Source organism: Polypterus senegalus, chromosome 10 (assembly GCF_016835505.1).
Source record: "Polypterus senegalus isolate Bchr_013 chromosome 10, ASM1683550v1, whole genome shotgun sequence".
Taxonomy (NCBI): Eukaryota; Metazoa; Chordata; class Cladistia; order Polypteriformes; family Polypteridae; genus Polypterus; species Polypterus senegalus.
The window spans coordinates 7,371,823-7,386,660 of NC_053163.1; the positions used below are offsets into that span (position 1 = coordinate 7,371,823).

At 44.1% G+C, this 14,838-nt stretch overlaps 1 protein-coding gene across 1 annotated transcript; it reads left to right on the top strand.

Moving 5' to 3' along the window:
• The first annotated feature begins 300 nt into the window (after positions 1 to 300).
• On the top strand, positions 301 to 14,556 carry LOC120536648 (cardiotrophin-1-like). Its single transcript, XM_039765075.1, has 3 exons — positions 301 to 424; positions 7,517 to 7,623; positions 12,877 to 14,556. Exons 1-3 carry the CDS (start codon positions 409 to 411, stop codon positions 13,339 to 13,341), a joined length of 588 nt encoding a protein of 195 aa, XP_039621009.1. The 5' UTR covers positions 301 to 408; the 3' UTR covers positions 13,342 to 14,556.
• The last annotated feature ends 282 nt before the right edge of the window (positions 14,557 to 14,838 follow it).

Below are 14,838 nucleotides of genomic sequence, written 5' to 3' on the forward strand. Positions count from 1 at the left end.
GCCCAGAATCGAGACAGTTGTGCGCAGATGGGGCAGACAATAACGAAATGACTGACCAAATAGCCATGAATTGACTTGCAGCAGAAAGTGACAGGTACCGGCCAGCTTTTTTTTTTTAATTTTGCGAACCCCTCCTTGTAAGCGGGGTTGATTGATTTAATTCACTCCGGGGGCTGACAAAAGTTTAGTCATAACCCCTCATTGAGATAATTTCGCGTGCTCCTTGTAAATGAGGATTAGCGCCCCCACCCGCAATCCCGCGGTATGGCGTCAGCTCCCGCTCCGCTATTTAAAGCTTGCCTGCGCACCGCTTTTCTCATTTAGGTGAAGGGACAGAGAAAACAGGCGCAGCCGGGACCCCCCTCAGGACCGTTGACTTGCACGCTCCGCTTTTCTTCAGCCATCACAATGGAGGTCATTCAAGGTAGGACTTCACCGCTTCTCAATATGCATCGTGTCTAACTTTCGGCAGTTTGGGATTTCAGACAGAGTTTACTTTTGACCAGTAAGAATGGCCGGCACGAGGGTCGGGTTGGAGGAGGCGGGGGGCTGTGGCAGTAAGCTATTCGACTGGTAGCAGCGCAGCTCGGAGACTTATGTAAGATGTAAGCGCGTGGAGAGCTGCCTTTGACTTTGTGATTGGAAGTCGGGGGCTGGAATCCCCCTGGTCGGGAGCGTTGGATCGTGTCCTGCACCAGAAGGTCAGTGCGAGTGAACTGAGTAATCGTACGTCCGTATGACGAAATACGCTGCAAGTACCGAATTAAACTTGAGTCGGTACATCGGTCGCAGTAGTTGTAATAATTAAAAAAAAAAAACAAACAATACTATGATTTTTATAAATCCTATCGCAGTTTCTAGGCAAGCAGAAGACTTTCACGCACGTTCTGTGCCGGTAATTCCACTTAGCAGCGAAGCGTCATACCTGCATAAATCCGCCCTCTGCCGCCCCAGCAGCAATCGAAGCCGCGGATTCCCTTCGTGCTTCCTCCACGTCTAAGGACGAATATCCATTTCAAGAAGGAATCATTTAAGTTGTACGGGCATAAGGAATCCCCCTGGTGTGTATTTGTTTTGAGCCATTTGGATGGTTAGCTGTCGGTATGATGGCACAATGAGCAGTAAGGTAAGCGGCGTGTGGAAGTGAAAGGTAAATGAGGCAAGCGAGAAATCTCAAGGGAGGCATGGTGGCGCGTAAGGTAGCGCTGCTGCCTCATTGATTTGCAGCGTCTGGGCTTGTGTCCCACACTCGGTTGGTGACCCCATGGTGTCCGAATTTCCTCCTGATGCTTGGGTTTCCTAGACGCATTGCTCAATTGTCCCGATTTGGTCCAAATGGCGTGCATGGTGCTATACGGTGTGAGTAGTTGTGTGCGTGATGGACTGGCATCCCGTCGTGGGCTGGTTACTTCATTGCGGTCAAAGATGCAGGGAAAGGCTGAAGTACCCGCGACAACTAATCGGATTATCCAGGTTTGACAATGTTCTAGTGTAAAAGGCGAAAGATTACATAGATGTTCTTGTTATGTGGTTCCCTTCATAATATAATAGCACCCACCTGCAGACACGTGGTGCGTTATTTAAGGTTTGAACCTCTGCAAGTATGATTGTTGCTTGGACCATTTTAGTAACCAACACTGAATAAACAGGATTGTCCTAACGTATAGGCAGTGGCCCACGTGGGGTGTGGTTAGTCCATGAGCACAGGGACCCCTGATGTTTGTTTTGTGGGCCCCAAGTGCACTACTTTGCCCAGGGGTCTAAGATTTTGTTTTAGTAAAGATAAGACTGGCAGGCGTAACTGATTGGTCAGAGTCAGGTACCCACCCTGCTATGGAGATTTTTATATATGGTGCCTTCTCATGATATATTATCCCAGGACCTTTAGTGTAAAGGTCAGCATATTGAATAAATATTATTATATATCATATTTTATTCAATACAAATATTGTCAGGAGAAATGATTGGGTGGCATCATGGGAATCAGTACTTGGGGTGCTAATGTGTATATTAAATGGTTATGTATGTATATAGGTGGCTCTTTATTTGTCCCCATAATGTAGTGTTTTACAGAACCACAGTAAATGAATGCTTTTATATAATAACAAGTAACGACACACACACACACACACACACACACACACACACGTGCACATGCACACACACACACACTCATCAGAACAAGTATAAAGTAAGAAAACATCTGAGTTAGCTAAAAGATGAGGGCAGTCCCATTGAGGCACTATGAATACACATTACTGTTGGTCTATAAGGAGCTCCAGCAGTGTTTTGTATTCATTGGCTGGAAGTCCTCAGTGGTGTTGTGTCACAGAGATGATGAGCAGCGTTGTTTATGACGGCACTCAGTTTTGACTTCATTCTCTCCTCCTCTGCTACCTCCAAAGGGGGTCAAGAGTGCATCCCATAACTGAGCCTGCCTTCTTAGTCAGCCTGTTGATTCGGTGGACCTGCTGTGGAGTGATGTTACTGACCCAGCATCATCAGGGAGATGTAGAACATAAGTGTATGAGAAATTTAACATGTATAATGACCTACAGGGGACACCAAGCCTCAGACACAAGTCCAAGTCCACAGTCATGGGTTCAAATACAAGGAATCATTCCAATATTGTACCTTCATAAACTGCTTCTTTTCAATAATACAATACTATTCCTCTCCTTCTGCCACTTCTGCACCTACCTGGATGAGGTTGAGCAGCTTCTTTTATGCCAGACCCAGGAGAACTTCCAGTGTCACACAATTACACCTAGGAACCACCTTTGGGTCAGGCAGTACGTCCTTAAAGTATGGGTGTCCTCTTCCCTCAGCTCCATCTGGTAGCATCCAAGTACCCCAGCAAGGCTATCCATCAGGACTACAACTCCCATGATGCCCTGCTGGTGTACCAATGGGAGCTCCACAACAGGGAAGTTGCCACCCGATTTATGGTGAATTATATGACCCCAAGAGTCAGTCCATTCCTGTCTTTCCATTATACCTTCTCAGCCAGGGGGTCAGGGTTCAAGATGAAACTCCCTCTGGCAGGATACTCGTACCCCAAATGAGATGCCTCCTTCTGGGAGATCCTTGTTCTTATAGACCATACACTGGAAGGGATAGAGTCAGTTGCCATCATTGGGCATCTTCTTGGAGCTGTGGGTGGGAAAATAGACAAGATAGTCAGTGAGTGTGCCCTCTTGAGTCCTGGTGTGGTAGTGTTTAGCAATGACGAGCCCAGAAGATGACCCTCTGATGGCATGTGTGTGTGTGTGTGTGTACAGGAGGACCTGGATTATCTGGTATCCCAACTGCAATGAATAATGTTGCCTTACCCAGCATGGAGGCCATAATGAATGGACCGCACAGATGGCCATCCTACCGAAGGTGCTCACTGTTCCTTTTCCCATTCAGGAGACCGGCATGTTGAGTGTATAGAGGAAGACTGCATCCTTAGGCCACGAGTTCCCCGGTATGCTGGGTGCCAGAATCAGTCTGGTATAGTGTCTGTTTGAACACCCGCAGGGCGGCATGGGAGTTATAGTTCTGAAGGGCACCTCCATTGGGGTCCATAGTTGTTACTTGGGGTCTGCCTCACATGGCTATAACTCCCAATGTGCCAGAAGTGCTTCTCTTCTGGACTTGTTTAGGAACTCTCCATCTTGCCCTGAGGAGTTGGAGTTGGAGTTGGACTTGAAAGAAGAGGAGGTCGTGATTGCAGAGTATTGTGGAGTAAAAAAAGGAAAATCAGAGTCTTTGAACCTGGGTCTTGAGTTCTGTGCAGTTGTGTGTGAGGTTTGAGGTGCAAGACAACCCCCCATTTATGTATTTATAGTGAATGTCTGAGTTACTGCGGTGGGCTGGCACCCTGCCCGGGGTTTGTTTCCTGCTTTGCACCCTGTGTTGGCTTGGAATGGCTCCAGCAGACCCCTGTGACCCTGTGTTAAGATATAGCAGGTTGGATAATGGATGGATGAATATCCGAGTTATCTGGCCCACCTATAAGTGGTGCATATTTTTGAAATCTGCTTTGCTTTGCACATCCAGCATGCGCCAGTTGAATCCTGAACAGGCCATGGTTGGGTGGAGGAGGTTTGTTTCCTATTTAAGCTCCTTGGGTAAATAGTGAACACAATGTGTGAGTTGATGAGCAATTAAAAATGTGTGGGGTGAGCCTTTGACATCTTTAGAGCCGACTGTTTTATGAATCGAGATCTAAATCTGGCCCACCTTATTGTTCAGACTCCGGCCTACTAACCACATAGAAAGGGTCCTGGAGATGTGGTGCAAATGTGTCCCGTAATCTGCTGATCTGGAGAGAAGGTCTTACAGGAAACGCTCATTAGCGAGCGGGGTCAGCGAGTTGTCGGGGCGAATACATGTTAACAAAGAGCTCGCTCATTCTGGGTTTAAACATTCCCAGCAAAATGCTGATGTTCTTTATGTGGAAGGGGAAAAAAAAAATGGGCTTCATTGTTTAAAACTGAAAATATCAAACATTTTGGGTTGGGAAACCAGACGTTAGTCAGATTTTTACTTCGTCAACTGGTCAGCCTAAATTTGGCTTGTCTCTCCCGTGTGAATTTCCCAGAGTGGTGGTATGGGGAGGAGGAGGGGGGGGGTGTAGTCTAAAAATGACCACTCTGGTAATCCTAAAATCTGCATCATCTCTGACTCGGTAATTAATACTCTTGAGTGGGCAAAGTTGGGTGTAGAGCACATCAACTCTTGAAATCTGCATTTTAGGTTGCCCGGGGCTGTGAACTCATTCACATTGCTGACGAAACAATGAGAAAAGGAAATGCTCCCTTCAGAGATGCAAATCAGATGGCGCGTTGCTGCCTCATTGACATGCAGGCTCGCACTCAGCCAGCTTCGCTGGAAGTGTTTGTTTAAGAGGCTTGACGTCTGGTCTGTCCTCCGCAGTCGGCTGAGGGTTTGGTCGGATCTGAATTTACCTTCAAGTAGGGGGAAAACCTGGAGTGGGAAGACAATTTCCTGACTGCAAGTTTATCTGCTTTGTAATCAAGGTGTGTGTGTGTGGAAAGCCCCCTTACCTTCCTGCATATGTAGATTTTATCAAGTTCATTATGAAACATCCAATAATAACCGTATATGATACCGACTGTCTCCAAATCTTGGCATGCAAATTTCCAATGAGTGGAACAGTTCTGACATCTGGGAAGAGGAGGCTCGGGGTGTTACTAGTCTGACACTTTGGTCATTCAATGATGCTCTTAGCCATAATTCCGATTTTTTGCTTCAGTAACCTGATTCTTTGTAGAAGCCTGATTTCTAAAAAGCTGTATAATAATTCTTTGCATTTATATGGAGCTTTTCTCACTACGTATAAACCCTTTATACAAGGCGGAGTGATGGCTCTGAGGCTAAAGATCTGTGCTGGTATCCCAAAGGTTGCCGGTTCGAATCCCCTTGAGCAAGGCCCTTAACCTTCAATTGCTCCAGGGGCGCTGTGCAATGGCTGACCCTGCGTTCTGACCCCAAGGGGAATGCGAAAACTAACAAACTTCCAATATGAGAAATTTTATAAGGCAAAAAAAAAAACCAACTAATTCTTATGATGATTATTGGCTTCTGAGAAAGCTGATTAACAAAAGTAGATATCCAGTTATGTGGCCATGTAAGCCCTTAACTGAGTTACTGTCAAGGATTTTTCAGTCCGCATGTCTGTCGTATTTGCTTTGCACAAGCTCTCAGCATCCATGGGTAGAAACGTCCAGACAATAAATTTCCAGAGGCAAATGTTTCACACATTTGCATTATTCCTTCTCCTGGCTAAAATATGTCTCAGTATTTCGGCAATTGCGAAAGTTGTGCTGATCAGCTAAACTTCGAGTGCTACACTCGGCAACACAATTTCGAGAGCAGAAGGGTAACGTGCGTTAAGTACTCATTACTTTTTAAAATGGCAAGTAACCAAATGCATACAATATTGAAGTAAAAATGCCCATACGTTTATTATTCCAGTGTAAGGCGAGAAGCACACGTATCGGTATGACGGGGGGCTCAATCGGAAGCCAAGTGTAGAAGAGTGAGCCGCTACAATCCGGTAAAAGAAATGTGTAAATAAAGCATCACTTTGACTAATTGTATTTATAAAACACAAGAAAATGAACAGACGGGGATACGCTTATTTTAAAATTAACGTTGGCCAATGATGGCATTTATTTATTTTTACACAATTTAATGACGGAGCGTTTTGCTAATAGAGATTATGAAAAGATTTGTGCGTGGATTATAAAGAAACCAGATTTCTGTTTTCACCGGATTATTCACCTTAACCTGATTTGTGTGTCTAAGTGGACACACTCAATGTAACAAGGGCCAGAACACAAAAGTGATAAAAATATAAACTCGGCAAAGTACAGGTACTGATCAGGTTCAGGGAAATGGGGGACAATTCAATGAGAAGTTCAATATCAAAAAGAGAATAAAGTCCCAACACAACCCCACCCTACCCCATTCAGAGATTGCAAAAAGAAAAATTTAAGTGTTAGTCGCATGCCCTACAAAACCCAATGACCGCAAAGTGAGTGGTTTTTAATAAGTGCAACTCCATTTTCTGAAGATGATATAGTGGCAGGAGAGCAGAAATTAAGTGCTAAACGAAATACCATCAAACAAGTTCCTCCAGGAATTTACTAGATGTTTATCTTGCTTTTTCCTGTGAGATGACAGAAGGATCTTGCCTGCTGAAGAACTCTCTGAAATCAGTTTATTAGAGAATGGTAAGGAGTATGATGGAAAATATCCAGTTTGAAATTCATCGTTTAAGCAATGTGCTCGACTTCTCCACCAAGATAACAGAATGTCGCCATTTCTGTGTGACCTCCAACTTGTTTTGCATCATGATCTCTCAAAATCTTGCAAAGAGCCTCGGCACTATCATTGGAGAACCTCACACTTGTCCAGAATTCCATAATTCGCCCTTGCAGATTTCTTCGGTACAACATCGGGAGGATCCACCTCTACCTAACTGTACTCTGAGCCCAGGTCCAGTTTCAGTAGATGTCTGGTTTTGTTCATATTGTACAAATTATTTTCAGAAAATGGCACAACTGGAACTATTTATGGGTCATACGACAATTATTTCCAAGCCATACCATCTGCATTTCAGAACAGGTAATCAACTTGAAGCTAAGCATGTTCTGGTATGGACATTACTTGGATGGGAGATCAGCCAGGAAAACTTGGGTTGCTCCTAGAAGAAGGTGTTGGTGAGGCCTGCAGGGTGCACTCACCCTGTGGTCTGTGTGTGGATGTCCTTTCCCTAGTGCAGTGATGGGGACTTTTGTGTTTTAAGATTCTGTTTGTTGAATCATTAACTGAAACTGATACTGATCCTGCTCCTTACGAACGTCCATCCCATTTCTCTCTGCTCCTGTTTGCTTTCTACCTCTCCCAACTATATTCCCCATTTACCCTCAAATTAGGGGCACATAATTAGGAGCTATTAGGATCATGGATGTCCTCTAATTTTTCTTTTCTGTTTCCTTAGTTACAGCTGACCAGCTGGCTTCCAGTCGGAACCAGGGCTACATCTCCAAGACGTACAGCCTCTCCCAACTGCTATGGAAACTCTCCCAAGATCTGCTTGAGGAATATGTAAGGATTTTTGTTTGTGTGTCTTATGAGTTATGTCTGCTCCTTTATATAATGTAATTCTCAGACCTGTTTTAATTAGGTTTGGGGTTGTGAGGACTTGAAGGATATCCTGGCAGTATAGATGTAAAGCATGAGCCAACCTGGGTAGGATGCCAATGCATTATAAGGCCCACTCACAATCAGTCAATTTAGGGTGTCCAGTTAACCTAACATGCACGACTAAAATAAAATGGGACTACTTGGACAAGAGCCCAATGTCCACCACTTGTTCCTACATCTTCCCTGTTCTTACCATACTTTTGAAACTTGAAGCTTCCACTTTCATTATTATCTTTATCCTTGTATGTGTGTGCATATACTGTATAAAAATAATTCATGTTCATCGGGCACTTCAAATTTTTTCGGTATAACTATGTAGACTATCGTCCTGCCTGTGATTGGTTCCCACTTTATACTTCCTGTTCTTGAAGTCCGCTCTTGCTTGGAGTCTCCATACCAGAGGGGAAAACTAAAAATGTGTGTGCCTCATAGGTGACTGGCATCCCGCTGAAAGGATTTTATTTTTTGCCCTGTGCCCCTCACTGCATGGAGGGTTAAGAAATAGTCATGTGAAAAAGTAAGTCCACCCCTTGGGAATTGTGGACTTTTTCAACATAGCTGAACAGGTAAGCCATAGACCTTCATTCAAATGGGGTCTATGGAGAAAAGTGATAGACTTGAATAAAAACGCATAATTCATTGAAAAGTCCAAATTCCCTTGTAAGGAAATTATCAATAGATGTGATTGTCTACTGGAGGAAAAGTAAATCCACCTTGGTCTCAGAATCTTGCTTTTCCTCCTTCAGCAGAAATTACTACTTGTAGGCGTTTTGCATAATTGCCCAGCAGTCTCTGACATCGACCCTGACATTTTTGACAACTCGCTCCTCAATGCAAAAACTTTTTCTGTTGCATGATGCTTGTAGGTTTTCTTGCATGCTCTGCACATTTCAAACATGTCCATGGGATTCAAATCAGACCGATCCATAACCCTCCATTATCTTCTTTTTGAGCCATTCCTTGGTTGGCTTGCTGGTTTGCTTCAGATCACTGTTTTGAAAGGTTCACTTCAACTTTCCGACAGGTGGTCTCGCATTCCTTTCACGCACACTTTGACATGATGTAGAATTCATAGCTGACTTAATGGCTGCAAGCTGCCCAGGCCCACAAGTTGGTAAAATAACCCCAAGGCAGAACATTTCCACCACCATCCTTCAAAGTTGGTATGCAGTTCTTCTACTCGAAGGCTGTCTTCAGTTTGTGCCAAACATCTCCATGTCTGATTCGTCTGTCTAGAGCACATTGTTCCAGAAGGCCTGGTCTTTGCTTTGATGTTCAATGGCAAACTGTAGTCTTGCTCTGATGTTCTTTTTTGGACAGTGAAAGGCACACCTGCCATGTGCCGTCTCTATCTAAATGTAGTTGCGTGCACTTTTGATACCAGCTGTTGTGAGAGTTATCTGCAGATCCCATGGTGAAATTTTGGGGTTCTTGAAGACTACAAGCTGTCAGTTCTTGGGAGGAGTCTGCGGAGTAAGCCAGTCCTGGACAAATTAGCAGTCATTTGAAATCCATGACACTTGAAGATTTTCCTTAAGGTGGAATGGTTGATTTCAAAAAATTTAGTGGTCGTTTTAAAGTCCATTGCCAGGCTCTTTGGTATCCACAATCCTCTTTCCGAGGGCCTTTGAGAGCTCTTATCTTTATGTGATGACACCACACATGTCAATAGCACAGAGTATACCAGATTCACAATATCTGTGGTTTAAATAAGACGGTGAGGTCTACAAGCAGACTCCGTAAGGAGGTCCTACTCATTGGCACCTCATCTGGAACGCCTGATTCTCATTTGATGGTTTTGAAGTGGTGATAAATGGAGGGCTGGACTTACTTTTTCCATGTGACAAATCTGCCTTTTTGTTCATTTAGATTATGAGAATGAATACACCATGTTAGTTTTATGTGCCATATGTGTATCGCCTTTATTTGGAGGCACTGGTTGCATGAAGATCTAATATTTGTTTGTTCCACTATGTGCAAAACGTCAAGTTCCATGTGGTGGATTTACTGTGGATTTGTCAGCACACGGACATTAAGAGCAGTTTCTAGGATTTCGATTCAGATTTGTCGAGACACTTAAGCGGAGTAATATTTTATTTCCAGCTTGATGTCCTTAAATTCAGGAGGCCTTGCAGGTCTCTCCTCTTCAGTCTTGTACCTTTCCATTTGTTTATTTGGTTATTCATAAATGCTTCATAGAACGGCTTTCAGGAGTACAAGGGCTTCTTTATATTGTACTGTTAGAGCAAAAAAAAAAATGTTCCAGGAATTTGAAGTCGATGTTTATTTCTGCTGATAAAGAGGAGAGCGTCGCTGAATCTCCATAGCAGGAACACGAAACAGAAAAGTGTTGTGTGGGCATACAAGTTTTAAAAAAAAAAAAAAAGCACGTTAGAATATAGGAGGTGGCACAGTGGGGCAGTCTTGCCTTACACCTTCACAATCTGGGGTTCAAGTCCCAGTGTGGACTTGACCTCAGTGAATTTTCCATGTTTGGAAACCATTTAGACCACCATTCCCCCACCGAGCACTTTGGTTTTTCCCCACATCTTAAGGAATTCCTGGTAGGTTAAGCGATAAACAACAAATGAGGGAAACGCGATACGTACACACACCATCATAAAGAAAAATGTGATGCCACCATCATGATGGTCTCCACCAGAATGGAGGACGTGATACTGTGAAGTCTAAATTTAATCCTGAAGGAGTGAAAGGTTAGTGAGTGCCCCCTAATTGAGTGGAGCTCTGTCCAAGGTTGGTTACTATTATGGTGCTGATATGGCTTCTCTCAACCCTGAATGGGATAAGTGTGTCAGGAAAAAGGTGGGTGGAATAGATGTTATGAAACCTGAATGAAGTATCTGGTATAAATTAGGTTATGTTCTAAAAACTGTTATAGATAAATTAAGGGACATTATGCTCCAACTAATTAATCCCAACGGGGGACAAGAGTCTCCAAAGGCTTCAACACATTTAGGGAGTTGGAACTCTGAGTGGAGGTGGGCAGCTCGTTCCACCAGCTAGTAGTGGCACACAGAGCCTGGACTGCAATTAGAGGTGGCATCGCCAGATGGTGTTCATCTGTAGACTCGAGTAGGCGAGAAGGAGCAGAGGACCTTACAAGTGTCTCCATGTACATAGGTGCTGACCCAGTTACTACTCTATATAAGCAAATATGAAGGATGTGAACTTAATACATGCCACTACAGGAAGGCAATGCAGTGGTTTGTAAAGAGGGAGTGACATGTGCCCACTTCAGCTAGTTGAACACCAGACATGCTACTGAATTTTGAATTGTTTGCAGTGGTTTGTTGACACATACCACCGGTACACATGTCAGTTGAGAATTGCAGTAGTTCGGATGTGACCAGACCAGAGCCTGGACTTCAGAGTTGTGCTACGTATTCTTCTTAAATACAGTCTGATCTTTTGGATGTTGTACAAAGTGAATCTGCAAGACTGAGAGACTGTCACCGCATCCTCTCTGAAGGACAGCTGGTCATCATTCACCATCCCAAGGTTGTGTAGCCAACTTGGTTAGTGTTGGTGGTAATGAACCAAGCTTAATAGATGGGGTGCTGAACAGACAAACAAGCTGGGATAACAAAAAGGTTCATCTTGACCAGGTTGAGCTGGAGATGGTGGTCCTTAGTCCAAGTATCAGTAAGACATGTAGAGCTTCAAGTGGATATCGGCTGGTACAGCTGCATATATCGTCAGCATAGCACTGATAACAGAAACCATAGGACTAGATGGCGGGGCCTAGAGAAGAGGTATAAATGGAGAACAGAAGAGGGTCCAGCACTCATCCTTGGGGCAACCCAATGCATGTCTGGTGCACCCTTGACATCTGTACATGCCAGTACAGATGGTAGTCTTTCCAAGATAACACCTCCCCGCCTTGACTCCCGAAATGGAAGATATCTTGGGAAAGAATTCAGAAAGTGACCCCCTTCCAGGTAGGGTGGGCCTGCAGTAGGGTCAGTTCAACACACCAAACAGAACAAGTGATCCTCTTGACAGAGCTAGATGGCCAGTCTATCATGGCCACCTTTGAAACGCAATACCATAGTACAAATGACTGTTTTGAGTAGAGGAAGTACTTGAACCGCCCAAGGGCAGTCCCAGTGATCCCAAGATCTGTGAAGGTGGCTAGGAAGGTCAGGTTTTTGACCGTGTCGAAGGCAGAGAAAAGACTTAGTAGGATTAGGACAGACTCTAGCCTCCTGTAACATCTTCAAAATGGCAAGCTGAGCCATCTCGGTGTGAATTGCCCTTCTTGAAGTCCTACTCTGACAGGCTCAGAGTATTGAATTTGTTTAGTCTCAAACAGAAGAGACTACGTAAGACCTAAACGAGGTCCTCAGTTTTCAAAAGGCATCAAAAAAGCATATCTAGCAGAATTCTTCTGAATAAACTGTGAATCATATACTCAATGACACCAGTGGACATTTAGGACAGTAGCCAGGATACATCTTTACGCAAAGTGTTGTGGGAATCTGGAAGAAACTACCAAGACATGTCTGAAGCAGAAACCCTGACCACCTTTAAGAAGGATTGGGAAGAGCTATTGGGACCGCTTGGCTATTAGCTAAGCAAACGAGCCTGATGGACCAAATGGTTGTCTCTCATTTGTCAAATTTCTTATATTTAGGCAACTTTCTGGGGATGCCTCATAGTTGCAGGGTTCAAATTTCAGCCTGTTCACTGTTGGCAGAGTTTTCACATTTCCTTCATGTCCTCCCTATTGTATCCTAAAAGAAGTCCATGTTAGGTTCATTTGGTGACCCCAATGATCTGGTGTCCATTTTGAGGATCTTTTCTAGCCTAGTGACCAATATTTCATAATAGGCTTTGGCTCAACATAAGCATTTACTGGAAAACTTGAGTTGAAGACATTGATACCTGTGTACGGGTGCAACTGAAATGACTGTTTTCAATTTAAGCAAAAGGGGATTATGAGGAGTTGCGATTGAAACTTTTAGAATTATGAAAGGAATTGGTACAGTGGAGGCAGGCTGTTACTTTAAAATGAGTTCATCAGGGACAAAGGAGCACACTTGATAAAATGTTGAAACAATGTCTTCTAAGTTTTCACTCATTATAAGGCTTGCATCAGTTTTAAGACTTTGATTATGTTCTTTCCATTTCCAGGAGAAAAACCAAGGTGGTCCATTATGGACACCGGGGTACCCGCCTTCTCCACTGTACCCAGCGGGCGTGCCCCAGCCACAGTCTGCCACCTGGGGGAATGGCCTGAATGATGAAAAACTCCTGCAGCACAACTTCATAGCCTGCATTAGCTATTCGTGTTACCTGCAGGTGGTCCAGCAGCAGCAGCAGGAGCTCAACCCCAAAGCAACTTCCCTGCACACGGTGCTGGAAACCGTGATTCAGCACATGAAGACTCTGATGCACAACATCGAGACCATTATGGTGTCCATGAATTTCACAGTGCCCAAGATCGACCAACCAACACTTCCCAATTCCAACTCCCACTCTGGCAGTTTTCAGCAGAAGCTTCTGGGGTATCGGATCTGCCTGGGTTGTAACTTGTGGCTGGAGAGAACAGTGAAGGACTTTGCACTGCTGGCTAGTAGGTACCCCAGCAGTTTCTAAGATGTAATTTGGGTGGGGTGGCTGGGTTGAGTGAAGTGGTGTGTGGGTGAAGTGGTGGTGTTAGGAGTGGTGAGGATTTCCCAGGTACCTGGTTACCATCTCAATTTGGAATGGTGAAATCACTAAAATTTTATAGCAGTTAGGAGGTCTTCTCCAGAGCAAAGGACCAAATCTGCATGCACACACATAACAAGTGGGGAGGAAAGGGTCCTGGGGCAGGGTCTCTGCCAGTCTGGGTCCACCCCAAATGAGTGTGCTTTGGGTTGGGGAAATTCTTCTAATGATAAGGTCCAATTGCCTCCACTCCTATCAAATTCCAGGGTGATTGGTGACCCAACAAATTGTCCTCCAGGTCCCATTCCCTAGCCCTAGGATGTGAAGTTAAGCCCCTCAATGCATTTTAGGGTGCAGCTCCAGCAGGAGTTGAATTTTGGGTTTTTTGGTGTTTCTAGGCACTACAAGACCATATGCATTTCGTTTTAATGGACCAACGCCTGACACGGGCTTTCCAACGCTGCACCTTCTCTGTTTCATGTGGTGGTCTTGATTTGTCCTGCAGACATGCTGGCCTGGCAATGTTTCTAAAATCTCAAGCAGCAACAACAAAGAAAAGTAAAGTTTTAATTTTGTTAGGGTTAATTTATTATTTGGAAAGGTCCAATTAAATGAGGCTATGATGCCAACCCTGAGCACAGCGCCCCCTAAAGGCAAGGCCTCATGCAGGAGACCCAACAAACAGAAGATGGGCTTATGGTCCAGTGTTTTTTTTTTTTTTGGGGGGGTGGGGTGAAGGGGGAATGGGGGGTGGAGAAGGAAAGGGCAAACTTATTTCTGATGTATGCTGGCAGCTTTAAATTCAGATGTTACCTGATCATAACATATTGTGAAGCCAATACTGATCTTTGCAAGTGCTCTTCTACTGTACGATTTGATTGGAGACAAGGAGTTTCACTAAAACTCTCTGGTCTGCTGAAGAGCTGCATTGTTTCTAATATGCTTCTAGAATTTGTTCTTTTTTTTTAATGAAATATAAAGTTCTAACTTATTACTCTGCTAATAAGAGTGTTGCCACTTGGCAGGTGTGTGGGTGATGCCCAATTGCGCCAATGCTCACTGACTGTAGATTTCTATTTTTAATCCGCTGTATTTTGTACATGCATTTTGCTGGCTGTCATGCCAGTCTGAAATATTTTAAATAAAGCTGGTCAAACTGGTCCTCTGTCTGAAGGTTTTATTTATTTAAGGGGTGGGTTTGTCTTGCATTACATTTTGTATAGAGAATGGGTGGCCGATTAGGCCTGTGACTGTGATGGCAAAACCCACCAAACTAGGACTTCAAATTGTGTTACTTGATTCAGGCAGTGCAAAGTGTGAGGGGGAAATAATGAGCAAACGTGAAGACCAAGTCACCTGTCAAGAGAAGAAGTGTGGCGATACTCTTTATAGTTGTTCACATTTGGGAGGCACACATCTCACTATCTCAAACATGTGGGTTTA